The sequence below is a fragment of the Danio aesculapii genome, chromosome 2 (genome assembly GCF_903798145.1).
Source record: "Danio aesculapii chromosome 2, fDanAes4.1, whole genome shotgun sequence".
Lineage (NCBI taxonomy): Eukaryota > Metazoa > Chordata > Actinopteri > Cypriniformes > Danionidae > Danio > Danio aesculapii.
The window spans coordinates 51026703-51044626 of record NC_079436.1 but is presented as its reverse complement, the minus strand read 5'-3'; the positions used below and the strand labels follow the sequence as shown (position 1 = coordinate 51044626).

General features: G+C 31.7%; 1 protein-coding gene across 1 annotated transcript in view; it reads left to right on the top strand.

Moving 5' to 3' along the window:
- Nucleotides 1–17924, top strand: part of ghrhra (growth hormone releasing hormone receptor a) — a 49432-nt gene that overhangs the window by 23490 nt on the left and 8018 nt on the right. Inside the window, exons 5-11 of the mRNA XM_056445394.1 lie at nt 2637–2734; nt 4014–4146; nt 4691–4844; nt 5454–5514; nt 8489–8558; nt 8665–8756; nt 16015–16144. Coding sequence (XP_056301369.1) covers nt 2637–2734; nt 4014–4146; nt 4691–4844; nt 5454–5514; nt 8489–8558; nt 8665–8756; nt 16015–16144 — 738 coding nt within the window. The remainder of the gene's footprint in view (nt 1–2636; nt 2735–4013; nt 4147–4690; nt 4845–5453; nt 5515–8488; nt 8559–8664; nt 8757–16014; nt 16145–17924) is intronic.

Sequence of the window (17924 nt, the reverse complement as noted above, 5' to 3'; positions counted from 1 at the left end):
ATAACGAATATTACATTCTAACTATATCTCAATAGCAAAAAACACTTTAAAAAACATGTAAAAAATGCGAATTGATTTGATGTCAAAACTTTGACGTCTTTTTGACATCCACGCATTGATGCCCTTTTGACAGCCAAAATAACGACGCAAAATAAAAAAGTTTTATTTATCTGAAAGCTTACGTTACAAATTTACACTGGATTTTTTATCCCAATAATGAATGTAAACTACTTTGATGTTCAAACATCAAAATCGTTTTCAGACGTCAATTTAATGTTTTTACATTAAGGCCATCAATTGACATCAAATTAATTAACATTTTTGACATGTTTTTGGTGTTGTTTCGAAATTGAGGTGTCTGCTGGAATGTATACAACTTAATGATAGTATTTTATATAAGAAAGTTTGTTTGGGATAATTTTAAAAATAAGCAGGTCATTTGACTCTATGTTTATGCTGTAGTAAATAAACAATAACCAATAAAGCATTCTAACTACCCCAACATCAAAAAACACATAAAAAAACGTCAAAAATGATAAATGATTTTATGTCAAAACTTTGACGTCTATTTGACATTCACACATTGATGCCTTTTTTACCACCAAAATAACGACACAAAATAAAAGTTTTATTTATCTGAAAGCTTACATAAAAAAATTTACACTGGATTTTGTATCCCAATAATGAATGTTCAAAATGACATTAAATTTACATCTAACATCGGTGTCCAAAAATGTCAATTGTTTTCAGATGTCAATTTGATGTTGTTTTTACATTTAAGGTAGTCAATTGACATCAAGTCAAATAGCATTTTGATGTCTTTTTTGGTGTTGTTTTGACTTTAAGATGTCTCTTGAAATGGACACTTTATGATCAGTATTTTATGTTATCTGTTAAGTCTGTTGAGGATTATTTTAAAAATAAATAATATTTATGCTGAAGTAAATAAACAAAGCATTCTAACTATCTCAACATCAAAAACACGACAAAAATGCTAATTAATTTGTCGTCAAGACTTTGACATCCACGCATTGATGCCCTTTTGACCACCAAGATAATGACAAAAAGTATAATAAAAGAAAAGTTTTATTCATCTAAAAGCCTCAATTACAAATTACAAATATACACGGGAGTTTGTGTCTCAATAATGTATGTAAACTACTTTGATGTTAAAACGACATCAAAATGATATCTAACATTGGTGTCAAAAAAGGTCAATCAGTTTATTACCTTTTTTTGACACCAATGTATTTTCAAAGATGAAAATTTGATGTGGTTTTGACATTAAATTAGTCAGTTGACATCAAATCGATTAGCATTTTTGACAATTTTTTATTTTTATTTTACATGAATTTGGTGTTGTTTTGACATAAAAGTGCTGCTGGAATCTGCACAGCTTTATGATCAGTATTTTATAAAAGTTATATATTAATATTTTTCATCAGCAAATCATCATTAATGAGTGCATGGGAACATTTTGAATCCTTCCATGTTGTATCATACTGGTAAAATTTTTATTTGAAAATATATGAAATTTGTAAGAACACAACTTTAGTAGCTACTAATTACTAGTAATAACTCTACTTGAATGAATGGAATTTAATTAAATATTTGTATAATTTGTTTACATTAATATAAGTAACATTACAATAAGGTTATATTAGTTAGTTAATGCATTTACTAACATGAATAAAAAATGTATTACACTATTCAGGTTTGTTAACATTAGTTAATGAAAATACAGTTCATTGTTCATATTAACTCAGTGCATTGTTATGATTAATACATGCTGTACTAGTATTGTTCATACGTAGTTCATGTTAGTAAATACACTAGTAAATATCTACGATTACCTTATAAAGCCTTTTTTTACAGTGTGATCGAAATAACTGATATAATTTTACAAAAAAAGGAATTTTTGACCATGACCTAAATGCAAAATTTATAACATATTTATAAAATATTCTTCTTATTGCCCTTCCAGCTGCAACCCAGTACTGGGAAACACCCATACACACTCATTCACACACACACACACGCGCACACACGCGCACACACACACACACACACACACACACACACACACACACACACACACACACACACACACACACACACACACACACACACACACACACACACACACACACACACACACTCATACACTATGGCTAATTTAGTTTATTCAGTTCATATAGTTGTCTTAGTTTCCCAGTACTGGGTTGCAGCTGGAAGGGCATCCGCTGTGTAAAAATATGCTGGATAATCATTGCAAATTGTTGCAACTAATTTATATGTGCTGAATTCAAACAAACACAGTTGAACATGACTAAATTTAATGTTTGTTTAAAATTTCAGCCCCTATAAATTGTTTCCTACCACTCACCTTAAAATATTTAGTAAATCCAATGAATCATTTTGTAATTGTATATGCTAAAAACTATATTTACAGAATTAAAATATAATAATTATTCACCTGTTCTACGCCTAAACAAACCTAAATGCATTATGAGGGTTACAAACTCGAAAGGTTTTCATTGTTATAGTTTTAATCAGAATCACTTATTAGTTCCTGACGAATCTGTTGTGCTTGAAATACATAAAGTCTCTTTTTCTCTTTGCATTTATTTTTTCAGACAACCTACTTATCGACTTTAAAACAGCTTTACACTGCAGGATATGCAACATCGCTAATATCACTCATAACTGCAGTCATCATATTCACATGCTTCAGGTAAAGCTCCTATGATATCTTATTTTTATGATGAACAAAAACCTAAATATTGAAGTTGCTGTGTGTACGTTTTTGACATTTCTAAAGCATAAAAAAAACCATAATATGTTTGTAGATATTTAAGAAACATGCTAAGGGAACATTCTAGTTTATCTGAAAAACAATGCTGAAGTCAGAAATTCAGCTTTGAAAATGTGAGTTACGTGCCGGAACGGCTGTCTTTTGTTTTGGTTATTTAAACCTGCCCACTGCCAAGGTTTATTTTATTTTCAAGATCTGAGGTGAACTATCTGCTACTGCTTTCAGTAGTATGATAATAAATGGCATTCAAACCCACATTATTTGCATTTAATACTGAGTAAAGCACATGAGGAGTACTTGAGGTGATCTTTGTCAGTTTTCTGTTATTCAGCTGCAAGAAACAGAAGTCGTTTCTAATATATCAATTCGAGATGTTGGTTAGGACAAAAACTCCTTTTAATATTAGAATGTTCCTTCTATCACGTGCCGTTGCTTTTATATAAAACATGATTTAAATCAGCCTTAAATCAGCCTTTATGCTTAATAGTCAAGCTCACTCCTGTTGGTCCTCAATCTGGCAACCTGCACTTGCATTTGTTTTAAACCAGGAATGCAATACATAGTTACACCACTGGGTGTCAAACTTACATACTACATGTATAAGCATCTAAACGAGGGGTGCCTAAACTTTTTCCTATAAAGACCCAAAAACCAAACTTGATTGAGTCTAGTGGACCAAAGTTAAATATAGTTGTCATGTCTAATTTCCTAATTTACTTAATAATATTTAAAAATAATTAGAAAACATTGCTTTATATTAACTAATACAGCATATATTTTTTACATTATATAATGAATTTATTACAGCAAAAACAATTTAATTTGTAACAGAATGGAGTTGGCTATTTTTTTCCTTGATTTGCTCACCGATGTCTTCTGCATAGTCCTCTATCTGTCGAGTGACAGTATAAACATTTTTAAAACTCCAATTCATTTACAACATTTAATTGAAACATTTCATTTCAGCTTTTTTTGTAGCTCAGCAAAAAAAAAAGAAAAGGTTACATCAAATTAGAAATGAGGATCTCTGTTAAAGGCATTCGCCCCAATCCTCTCCATCATTCTCAATCTCTTCTCAGATGAGACGGTGGGCCAAATCAAAGGTTACGATGGGCCAACTTTGGCCCCCGGGCCAATTTTGGGCATCTCTGATCTAAACAGTTCCATTATATTGTTTATTATCGGTTGTCTATTACAGGAAGTTCCACTGCACCAGAAATTACATCCACATCAATCTGTTTGTGTCCTTCATCCTGCGGGCCAGTGCGGTTTTCATTAAAGACACTGTTCTATTCTCAGACGAAACGCAAGATCACTGCTTAATGTCCACGGTGAGTGCTTTACAACATTAAATTGCACACTGTTTTATTATTATCAGTTTCATTTTGTTATTATTTTCATGTTATCTAATGTATGTAAGTTTTTCCTTTTTAAATATTTCCCAAATAATGTTTAACATAGCAAGGAATTTTTCACAGTATGTCTGATAATATTTTTTCTTCTAGAGAAAGTTTTAATTGTTTTATTTCGGCTACAATAAAAGCAGTTTTTACTTTTTAAAAAATCATTTTAAGGTCAATATTATTAGCCCCTTTAAACAATTTTTGTTTTCGATTGTCTACAGAACAAACCATCATTATACAATGACTTGCCTAATTACCCTAACTTGCCTAAATAACCTAATTAAGCCTTTTAATGACACTTTAAGCTGAATTCTAGGTCAATATATATATATATATATATATATATATATATATATATATATATATATTTATTTATCAACAATAACAACACTGCTGCTGTGAATTCAAAGTGTTTGATGTTGAACTGATATGATGTGTCACTATGTGTGTGTGTGTGTGTTGTTGTCCTCAGGTGTTGTGCAAAAGCGCTGTGAGTTTCTTCCAGTTCTGCATCCTCACCAATTACTTCTGGCTGCTGGTGGAAGGGCTTTACCTGCAGACGCTGCTCGCGCTCACCTTCGTCTCGCAGAGGAAATACTTCTGGTGGTACATTCTCATTGGATGGGGTTCGTAAAACCTGAAAAACCAGGAGAACAATAAAACATCACTTCATTAAAAATATATTGTACACACACTGTAGGTACCAACTTTTGGAAGCGGACATGCGAAACTTCTGCTACACTCGCTTGCATATGAATGGAAGTCTATGCATCAGAATATGCAGTGTGACCGCGGCTTAAGCATGTGGTAATGAGACAGTCATATAATGAACCAATGCTCGTATTAAACAACTTTTCCCACAAGCAGAGAAACATACAAATATACAGTCGGAGCTTGGTGTCATTCTCACAGCTGCTAAACACCATCTGGTAACACATAAAATTAAAGCAATGGAATAAACATTCATTCTCAACATTAGATGGAACATATAAGTCTAATGTACATCACCTATGGGAGAAAAACTAAAAAGAACCACAGTAATGTCAACAAAAATCATAAAAATCATATCAATGCAGGGAATTCTGGCAGGGAAAGTCAATTTATGGTTATATGGTTATGGTTGAGTCACCATCTACCATATCCAAATGGTGAAAATCCATTTTGTCTCTCTTTTGTTGCTGTTAATATGGAGAAAGTGAGTGTTTATTTCTTTTTGTTGTCGTTTCTTTCTGTAGGTGTCCCATCGGTTGTGCTTGTCGTGTGGGTTTTGACCAGACAATTCTTTGATAACAGAGGGTGAGTCAGATCTAAGGGTGCTTTCACACCTGTGGATCGATTCTCTTGTTCTGAAACAGGGTTTAAAATTAGTACATTGTTGGTACACCCTTTGTTCTTGATGCGGTTCGCTTTCACACTGCAAAGTTTCTAAATGGACCAAAAGAGCTAAAAGTCATATGTGAGTAAGGTCTCCTCACATTGGTCAGAGTTTCATGCTTTATTTTGCAGAGTCCCACTCAGCTGTCATGAGTCCTTATTTTAATTTATGACGATGAGCAATAAGACATTATAAGCAAAAAGCTGCTTTCATTTTGAATAGTGACACCCATAGACATCGTCACCAAGTATAAATCAGAAGTAAGACTTTCTCATACAGAGCAGTTGGCTTATGCATTATAGGCTTTACATTATAGAGAGAAATAACAGATAAACCAAGACTGCTGTTCGGTCAATTTTCCTAACGGATAAAAAGCTCTCATTAATGGTTAACATGCTTTCACTTTCATATTTGATATGAAATGCACATTTACATTTAACGACATCCCGCCCTACTCATAATTCTCTCTTCATATAGCCATATATATGCCTATTACATATTCATGATACACTGTGATATAGCCTGGCTTGGATCGTATGGCTTTCTCACTACAATCGATCCGCTCCAGAGTTCGTTTCAATTGAGCCGAGACCACCTCATTCAGGCGATCTCGGATTGATTGTTTTGGGGTGGATCCAAGCGCGATTGCTGAATTCACATATGCCAAATGAACCGTGCTAACTGGGGAACAGTGCCACGTTCTGAAACAAAAGTCTAGGTGTGAAAGCACCCTAAAACATTCAAATCAATTGCATTCATTTAGTCTTTCCTTTGTGGCAAAATTCTATGATACACTGAGGGGTAGATGCAGTTTTCACTCTTCACATTTTTGTAGGATTTTTTAAAAATTTCCAAGTGATGTTTAATGAGCAAGGATATTTTATAAATATTATATGAAATATAATTTTGTTCATACTGCCCAACCCTAATTATTATTTAAAATATAAAATAATAAATTTGTTTTAAAGTTGTTGCAATAAATACATTCTCCTTGTATTTCCCATATGAAAATAATAATTTAAGTAACTGAAATAATACTTTATTTAGTTTAGTTTAAATAAATTCTTTCTTTTAATCCTGGATTATTTATTAATCAATTAATTATTTTAATTCTTCATTTATTTATTTAAATCAGATTATCTGAAAAATCTCAATTTATCTGTTTAATCTTGTATAAACTAATCTGTTTATTCAGATGTTACTTGAATCAATTCAGTTAATATATTTTTATTTAAATTAATCCCTTATTTACATTCAAATTCATTTTTATGTCTAACAGTTAAACATTAGTTTTATTTAAAAATGTGTTTATTTTTAATTTATACATAATACAATTTAAATATAAGAAAATGCATTTAGACAAAAGCCATAAATACATTGTCCTTGTATTTCCCATATTTGAATGGTATTTTAAATAATTTACATCATATTTTTTTCAATTTAGTTTAAATATTTTGTTTTATTTTAATCTAGTACTATTTATTCACCAATTAATCATTTAAATTCTTGATTCATTTATTTATTTAAATCAAATTTTACTCATTTTATTTCTTTCATCTAAATACAAAGTATTTCAACATTATTTAAATGCTATTTTAATAAGTTAACTTTTTATGTTCATTTTTAAATTAAATTATTTAATTCCCTTTTATGTCTAACAGCTGAACATTAGTTTTACAACTTAATTTTTTTATTTTTAATATTCATTATTTTATAAATTATTATATTTAATCATTTTAAATATAAAAATGCATTTAGACATAAGCAATGAATAAATAATTGTAATAAATAAATAAATAAATAACTGAAAAAAAAAATGTATTGTCCTTGTACTACCCATATTTTAATTATATTTTACTTACTTAAATGCTGTATTTTAACCCAGTTTTATTTATTCATCTGTTGATTATTTTAATTCCTCATTTATTTCTTTGAATCAAATTTTGCAATCTTTTTTCTTTTTATCTAAATGCAATGTAGTTATTTAAACATTAGCTACATTTATCAAATGCTATTTTAATATTAATTCATTCATTTTCTTTTCGGCTTAGTCCCTTTATTAATCTGGGGTCACCACAGCGAAATGAACTGCCAACTTATCCAGCACATGTTTTACGCAGCGGATGCCCTTCCAACTGTAACCCATAACTGGGAAACACTCATACACTCTCATTCACACACCTACACTACGGACAATTTTAGCTTACCTGATTCACGTCTTTGGACTGCGGGGGAAATCAGAGCACCCGCAGGAAGAACATGCAAACTCCACACAGAAGTCCCAACTGACCCAGCCGAGGCTCGAACCAGCGTCCTTCTTGCTGTAAGACAACAGCACTACCTACTGCGCCACCACGTTGCCCATTGCTGTTTTATAAATTATTCATTCATTCATTCATTCATTCATTTTCTTTTCGGCTTAGTCTGGGGTCACCACAGCTGAATGAACCGCCAACTTATCCAGCATTTGTTTTACACTGCAGATGCCCTTCCAGCTGCAACCCATCACTGGGAAACACAAACACACTTATTCACACACACATACACTACGGACAATTTAGCCTACCCAATTCACCTGTACCGTATGTCTTTGGACTGTGGGGGAAACCGGAGCACCCGGAGGAAGCCCATGCGATTGTAGGGAGAACATGCAAACTCCACACACAAACGCCAACTGATGGCTCGAACCAGCAACCTTCTTGCTGTTTTATAAATTAACAGTTAAACATTAGTTTTATTACGTAAAATGTTTTTTTATTTTTAATATTAATTTATTATTTTATACATTTTATAAATATAATAAAATGCGTTTAAACATTAGCGATAAATAAAATAATTGTAATAAATAAATACATTAATTAATCAAATCCTCCTTGTATTTCCCATGTTTTGCAGATGTTGGGATGACACAGATAATATGAACATCTGGTGGATCATTAAAGGACCAATCACTGCTTCACTGTTTGTGAGTTATGATAATACATGTCAGCTTTTGAGATTGACTACATTTATTCAGATTTATCAACAGAAAAAAAAGATATTTCCTCATATATTCCCCATCTGTCTGACAGGCTAATATCATCATCTTCCTGAATGTGATTCGCATATTGGTTCAGAAATTGAAAAGTCCTGGAGTTGGGGGCAATGACACTGGTCACTTCATGTGAGTCTGATTAAAAGCTGAAGAAATGGCTTAACCAATCATTAAACTGCATTGTTTAGCATTATTTCTTCTTTATTAAAACATGTGGTCGTCTACAAGGACCTGAACTTATGCTTATTTAATAAGATATTTTGTCTAATAATGACCTAATGCTGAGAAAACCTTTACAGAAAGTCACATAAAACTTTTTATTCATTTATTTATTTATTTTATACATTTTCTTGGGAAACTGAGAGTGCTTGACTGTGCAAAGCTTGTCATTATGGCACTGGGTGGTCGACATGGCATTCATAATGGCAGCTAGATTTTTTCATGTGTTAAAAGGTAATGCTGTGAGAAGAAATATATGCATTTTGTAAAATATTACTTGTAATCTGCTCATTTAACATTTAATTTTATTCCTTTTATTTAAACATTATTTACTTATTTAAATAATAGTTATAAGTATTCAAATGTTATTTAAATTTACATTTTGTAATAAATTATTTGGAAAATGCTCATTTTTATAACATTACATCACAGCATTAAGTTTTTTCACACACTGCATACCGTTATATTTATTATTTATTTAAATCGCAGATTATTTAATTTAGTTTTAAATCTTATTTTAGTCCAGTATTATTTAATCATCAATTTAATTATTTATTTTTATTTTCCTTTAATCGTTTAAAACACACTTTCCTCATTTTATTATTTTTATTTAAACATTAAAAAAATGTTTTTATTTATTTAAGTGTTCTTTAAATATACATTTATACATTCTAAATATACTAATTATAGGGAAAGTGTTAATTTCTTTAACATTACATAATTTTTATACACTATATACTCTTTAAATGTTTTATTTATTTAAATGTTCTTTAAATATACATTTATACATTCTAAATATACAAATTATTTGGAAAGTGTTAATTTCTTTAACATTAAATAATTTTTATACACTATATACTCTTTTAATGTTTTATTTATTTAAATCATATTTTATTTATTTTAAAACCTTATTTTAGCAGTTATTTATTTACCAATTTATAATTTTTTTTCATTTATTTATTTAAAACAGATTTTATTATTTTATTAATCTGGGGTCCCTTTATTAATCTGGGGTTGCCACAGTGGAATGAACCGCCAACTTAACCAGCATATGTTTTACACAGTGAATACCCTTCCAACCACAACCCAGTACTGAGAAACACCCATAAGCTCTCATTCACACACTACGGACAATTTAGCTCACCCAATTCACCTATACAGTACCACATGTTTTTGGACTGTGGGGGAAACCGGAGCACCCGGACACAGGGAGAACATGCAAACTCGACACAGAAATGCCAACTGACCCAGCCGGTGTTCGAACCAACAACCTTCTTGCTGTGAGGCGATTGTGCGACCTACTTCGCCACCGTGCTGCCCTAATATTTAATTTTTTTATTTAAATATTAGTTTTATTCATTCAAATTTTATTTAAATATACATTTTGTAATAAGTTACTTGGAAAATGCAAATTTCTATAACATTACATCATTTTTGTATACACCATATATAGTACAGTGCATCTGGAAAGTATTCATAGCGCTTCACTTTTTCCACATTTTTTATGCTACAGCCTTATTCCAAAATGTATTAAATTCATTTATTTCCTCAAAATTCTGCACACAATAACCCATAATGACAATTTGAAAAAAGATTGTTGTAAATTTATTAAAAATAAAAAACCTGAAAATTCACATGTACAGCAGTATTCACAGCCTTTGCTCAATACTTTGTTGATGCTCCTTTGGCAGAAATTACAGCCTCAAGTCTTTTTGAATATGATGCCACAAGCTTGGCACACCTGTCTTTGGGAATTTTTGCCCATTCCTCTTTGCAGTACCTCTCAAGCTCTATCAGGTTGGATGGGAAGCAACGGTGTACAGCCATTTTCAGATCTCTCCAGAGATGTTCAATAGGATTTAGCTCTGGGCTCTGGCTGGGCCACTCAAGAACATTCACTGAGTTATTGTGAAGCCACTCCAGTGATGTTTTGACGGTGTGCTCTGGGTCATTGTCCTGCTGGAAGATGAACCTTCGCCCCAGTCTGAGGTCATGAGCACTCTGAAGCAGGTTTTTAGTCAGGATGTCTCTGTACATTGAAGCATTCATCTTTCCCTCTATCCTGACTAGTCTTCCAGTTCCTGCTGCTGAAAAACATCCCCACAGCATGATGCTGCCCCCACCATGCTTCACTGTAGGGATGGTATTAGCCTGGTGATGAGCGGTGCCTGGTTTTCACCAAACCTAACGCCTGGCATTCACTCCAAAGAGTTCAGTTTTAGTCTCATCAGACCAGAGAATTTAGTTTCTTATGGTCTGAGAGTCCTTCAGATGCCTTTTGGCAAATTCCAGGTGAGGAGTGGTTTCTGTCTGGCCACTCTACCATACAGGCCTGATTGGTGGATTGCTGCACAGATGGTTGTTCTTCTGTAAGGTTCTCCTCTCTCCACAGAAGAATGCTGGAGCTCAGACAGAGTGACCATTGGGTTATTGATCACCTCCCTGACTAAGGCCCTTCCCCCCGATCACTCAGCTTAGATGGCCGGTCAGCTCTAGGAAGAGTCCTGGTGGTTCCAAACATCTTCCATTTACGGATGATGGAGGCCACTGTGCTAATTGGAACTTTTAGAGAAGCAAAAATTTTTCTGTAACCTTCTCCAGCCTTGGACCTCTTGTCTCAGAGGTCTACAGACAATTCCTTTGTCTTCATGCTTGGTTTGTGCTTTGAAATGCACTGTCAACCCTGTGATCTTATATAGACAGGTATATGCCTTTTCAAATCATGTTCAATCAACTGAATTTACCACAGGTGAACTCCAATTAAGCTGCTGAAACATCTTAAGAATAATCAGTGGAAACAGAATATACCTGAGCTCAATTTAGAGCTTCTGTACATAAGATTTCTTAAAAATAAAAAACCTGAATAATCACTTTTCAAATTGTCATTATGGGGTATTGTGTGTAGAATTTTGAGGAAATAAATGAATTTAATCCATTTTGGAATAAGGCTGTAACATAAAAAATGTGGAAAAAGTGAAGCGCTATGAATACTTTCCGGCTGCACTGTACTGTTATATTTATTATTTATTTAAATAAAATTTTTATGTAATTTAGTTTTTAATATTATTTTAGTGCAGTAATAATTATTTACTAAGTTGTTATTTTTGTTTATTTAAAACAAATTTGACAATTTTTTTTCAGTGTATTTAAATAATCTATTTAAATATTAGTTTTATTTATTCCAATTTTATTTTAATCAATTCACTGAATGTGTTTTTAAAGAAATTGATTACTTATTTACATTAACATTTAATACATTTATTTACTTTTTATGTAAAACAGCTTAACATTAGTTTTATTAAATAAACAATTTTACTTTTATAATTCATTTATTTATAAATTATCCATTTTAAATATTAAAAATGCATTCAGACATTAGCATGTTTTCATTTAGTTTATGTCATTAATTAATTCTTTAATTTAGTACATACCCTTTACCAGTTTTAAATCAAATTAATCCACCTAGTAACTTTTTAATAGGGTTTAATAAGTTTCTCTTACTTGATTTTTTTGTGTAGTTTTTCCCCGTCTGAAGCACCTATTTTTTTACTGCGCATGTAGATAATGTCCTTTCCTAACCCTGAAAAGACAGCACAATTATATCTGCTTGTAATTTAGCCTCAGCTTAGAGCAGGTTACTGCAGACTCGGACAGATGGCATGTGTTAATGTGAGAGAAATGCACATCTTTCGATCCTCCGGAAGATGTTTGTTGAGTAGAAAGCGGTGCCAGGTCCTGCTTCATGCATGAATGATGGTTCACATCAGGGTGAGCTTCTATTTTAGGTCTCGTTGTGTTTTAATACCTGCCCTGAACTAATGCGATGTATATGCAAAGACCAGGAGAAATTGCATTTAGCCCATTATCCAGCAGCGTGTGCCTTTCTGAAAGTGCACATCTGTCTCAGAGATTTGATTTTCTGTTATTTAACTTCATACTGATGCCGAGTTTGACCTTACACACTGTAAAGAACAAAAGCTGGGTTCCACACAATCGATTTGTGTTGGAATAGCATGAAGGAATTAAGTTAACTTATTTTTTTTTCAAATGTAAGTGGATTGAACATTAAACTATTAAGTTGTCATAAAAAAATCCCTCAAGAATTGTGATGTTTCAGCTCATTTAAAATAAATAGTTTTTGTGTTGAGACATTATGAAGAATTAAATTAAATGATTAATTTCTTTTTACAAATGTAAGTGGATTGAACATAAAACAATTAAGTTTTTGCACAAAATCTCTCAAGAATTGTATTGTTTCAGCTCATTTTAAATAAGTATTTTTTGTGTTGGACAACATACACTAAAAAAATTATTCAAAGATGATTCCTTGGATTTACTCATTTTTTTACATTAAGTGGTTGTAAACAATTTATTTGGGCTGAATTTAAACAAACAAATTAAGTTGAACATTGCTCAGTTTAATTTGTTTGTTTAAATTCAACACAAATAAATTGTTTGCAACAGTTTTGCATGCAACACTTTTTTCAGTAAAGGTATTATGTTACTTATTTATTTAATTTTTTTCTAAATTAAGTGGATTGAACATAAATTCATTTATTTATTTAGAAGATATTTGAATAAATTATTCTTTTTATTTAATTTTAATTAATTTAAATACATTTTAAATGTTAAATCAATGCATTTAATGTTTTTGTGAAATTAATAACTTGTTTACAAATAAATTGAAAACATTTATTTACATTTTATGTTAAACAGTTTAACATTAGTTTTATTAAATAAAATAATTTTATTTTTAAATATTAGTTTTTTTTTTATAAAATTATAAATTAGCCATTTTAAATATAAAAAATGCATTCAGATATTAGCACGTTTTCGTTTAGTTACACCAAATGTCAATAATTTATCATTTGTACATATATTTTCATTTTGTATTTCGTTTTCCTTCGACTTAGTCCATTTATTCATCAGGGATTGCCACAGCGGAACGAACCGCCAACTTATCCGGCATAGTTTTACACAGCAGATGCCCCTCCAGCTGCAACCCAGTACTGGGAAACACCCAAACAATCTTGCGTTCACACACACTCATACACTATGGTCAATTTAGTTGATCCAATTCACCTATAGAACTGTGGACTGGGGGGAAACCGGAGTACCTGGAGGAAACCCACACCAACACGGGGAGAACATGCAAACTCCACACACAAATGCCAACTGGCCCAGCCGGGACTCGAACTAGTGAACTTCTTGCTGTGAGGCGACAGTGCTAAATACTGAGCCACTGTGTCGCCCACATATATTTTCCCCATTTTAAATAAAATTAATGAAGGAATCATGAAGGAATTATTTTAAGAAAGAGTTATTTAACTTCATACTGATGCTGAGTTTGACCTTACATTCTGCAAAAAAAATAAAAAAAATGCTGGGTTCCACACAATAGATTTGTGTTGCATGAAGGAATTAAGTTAACTTACTATTTTTTTTTACTAATTTAAGTGGATTGAACATAAAACTATCAAGTTGTCCCAAAAAAAACCTTAAAAATTGTGTTGTTTCAGTTTATTTTAAATAAGTAGTCTGAACAAAGAGCAAAGGTCATTTATTAAAGTGCAACCCCAGCATTTATGAACGTCTGATTTATGAATGTAAGTCTTTTATTGATCATTTTAAACTCTGCTTTATTAGAATGGCAGTGCTGTTTGGAGTACTGTATACATTATGATCGCTTAAACTCTTCATGCATTTGTAAGTAACAATAGCTTCTATGGCCCTCCATCCCCAAAATGTTATTAATTGTAATTTTAAATATTTATATTTTGTCACTATCCTTAAAAGCTGTAGGTTTAATCAATTTAAAAGCAAGATGTATTAATCTTTTAAAATATAGTAAAATTTAGCGTGACCACTTATTGTTTATGTAAGTATGTTTTATTTTATTTTACAATTATTCTGTTCTTCAATGTGGCATTTATTAAATGTAAAAAATATAGTTAAATTGTTAAGTACTTATTTATTAAATATTTATTTATTATTGTATGTACTTTCAAATGAAATTATTAGTCCAGTCAATATTGCTTTTATTACTATTCCCAATAATAATAACAATAATTATAGAGAATATTAGAGTGATTTCTGATCATGTGACTGGAGTAATGAAGCTGAAAAAGCTAAAGTATTATATTAAATTATAAACTACTTTTGAACAGTTATAGTGCAATAATATTTCACAATTTTACAACGTGTACTGTATTTTTAATGAAATAAATGCAGCCTTGGTGAGCAGGAGAAGCTCTTTTTAAAACATCTAAAAATCCTACTGACCCCAAACTTTTGACTGGAGCGCATGTGTTTTTTAAATTAAAATAGGCATTTGGCTTGTATTGAATTATTTCAGTGTATATAAAAACACTTTTGTAAATTTTTATACAGACAGCAAAATCTGATTTTTTTTTTTATTTTTGGATATTTAATTAATTAATCTTAATTCCAAGAAAATCAAGAAAAAGGATTTTTAAAAATTATGCGGTCCTTTTGATTGTCAACACATCACAAAATTCATGTTTTTTATTGCATTGAACTATATTTTGGTTTAATGCATGCTACAAAGTATGTTTTTTATAATAAAAACAACAATGATTATTTAAAATATATATATATATATATATATATATATATATATATGTGTGTGTGTGTGTGTTTTATTTTTAATTAATTAATTTATTTTAATTAAAATGTGCTAAAGCTGATGCACACATATGTGACCCTGGATCATGGATAACAAAACTAGTTTTATGTTTTTAATATAAACATATCATATGGGTCAAAAATATCGAAAATAGACAAAAATCATTAGAATATAATGCAAAGATTAAGTTTGATGACTATATTTAGTAAATTTCCTATTGTAAATATGTCAAAACCCGTCTTTTAATTAATAATATTCATTGGTAAGAACTTTGGACAATTTTTAACTGTGATTTTCTCAGTATTATTTTTTTTTAACCATCAGATTCTATATCTTCAAATAGATGCATCTCTGTCAAATATTGTTCTAAACATTAATGGAAAGCTAATTAATTCAGCTGTCAGATAACGCATACATTTCAATTTCCACAAAATCTCACTGGTTTTGTGTCTAGTAGCTCTGCTCTGAATTGTCTGTGTGAAGTCATGAATATTGATTGGTTATGTTTTGATAATCTTACAGGAGACTGGCCAAGTCCACACTGTTTCTGATTCCTTTGTTCGGGATGCACTACACTCTGTTCGCCTTCCTGCCAGAAAACACTGGAGAAATAATCCGCTTTTACATCGAACTCGGCCTGGGCTCCTTCCAGGTACAGAACAGTTCATTTATTAAGAGAAGACAGCGTTAAGGTCTTGTGGAATTAAAATAACCCTTTTAGGATGCTAGTATCAGTATGTTAGTATTAAAGAAGTTAGCGTGCTACTAAGATAAAAAAATTAGCATTTAGAAGAAATAAACCTGATATAAACATCAAACGCTTGCAGTTCGTCACTTCCGCCTAAATGGATTAACGATTTATTTTTGACGTCAACTCATATGTCAGTTTCTCATCAAATCTTCCGACCAATCAGCTGCTCTCTAGTATCTGCAATGCCCCGCCCTTTCACAACGCTTCTCATTCGCTTCTTATTTGATGCGCTTGAGCTCAAGCACTCTGGCTAGCAGAGCTGTGATAAAAACTAAACACTATTGGCTGTTTTTTCAAAGGGGAGGGGCTACCCTATGTCCCACCCTTCCTTTATGTTTCAGTTGAGATTATGTCAAACATTTCAAAGCACTTTTAGTATTAATTATTATCATCTGCTCAGTTTTAAGCCCGGTGTCCTGACATTTTATCCTACCCATCAGATTATCCTACCAACACTGTATTTGAATGGTTCTGAGGTTGGGGTTAGGGATTAGGTAGGTTAGGGCGATATTACAGCTTCATTTCACACTACTCCACAATAAAAATTTTTCTGGTAGCAAAATCTGATGGGTAGCATATTGCGGCATCAAAATGTGCTGACTACTTTTTGAATGGGTAGGACAATCTGACATGGTAGTACAAATTGAGGGAACACCAACTCACACTGTGATTTTTTTTTTTTTCCTAAATGATTAATCCTAAACGATTGTAGCATGTCAGACTACACAAACATAGCTCCCATGTCACACTTTCTCAGCTATCATAAAGTCAGACTGAATGACAATGATGATGTGCCAAACATGGAAGAAAACGTATCCAGAGTTTGACGTCATCCATTCATGACACTTTCACTATCCCTTGTTTCGAAATGATTTCAAACAATCTGTAGTGGAAATTTTTTGCACACAGCGTGCCTCAATAATAAAACTAAGATGAAAAATAAAGTTTTGACTTTACCCCGCAGATTGCTTCATCAGGTTCAGCGCTCAAATTCAAAATTTGTGTTTTATTTGTCACATACACAGTGTGATATGCAGTGAAATGCTTATGTAACCACTTGTGACCTTAAAATAGTAACAAAAATAACAACAATAAGAATCTACATTTTGGAGGAATATAAATGCAATAGAAAATAAACGCAAATATAAAACATGTAAAGACTTTCGATGTAGAGTATTCGATATAGAGCTCCTATTGGTTTGTGGTTTGAGGATGAATTACAATGCAGGAAAGTGTATGAAATTTTCTGACTCTGCCTAAACTTAATTGGAGGGAAAATATGCAAGGTGTCTGAGCGGTGTCTTAAAAAGCCTTGTAAAAAAACTAGGGCCCAATCCAAATTCTATTTTTGTACCCCTACCCCTTCCCATTGGCCCTTGAAACTGAATGTGAAGGGGAAGGGCTTCAAAATTTACCCCTAAGAAATGGGATCTTTTCATATGAGATCAATAATGGGGACTGCTTTAGTTATTCCAGTTGTGCTATTTTTTGGCATATATCATGTTATCATGACGATATAATGTGGCAATAAGTGCATTTACACAGTGGCCATATTCATCTATGTAAACACACAGAAAAACAACATTAAGATTATAGCAGACACTGTAAAAAGTCCATTTCCAGCCACTAGACTTTTCTGACAGGGTATTTTAGAGTTATTAAGTGCCAAAATGTTGTGGGA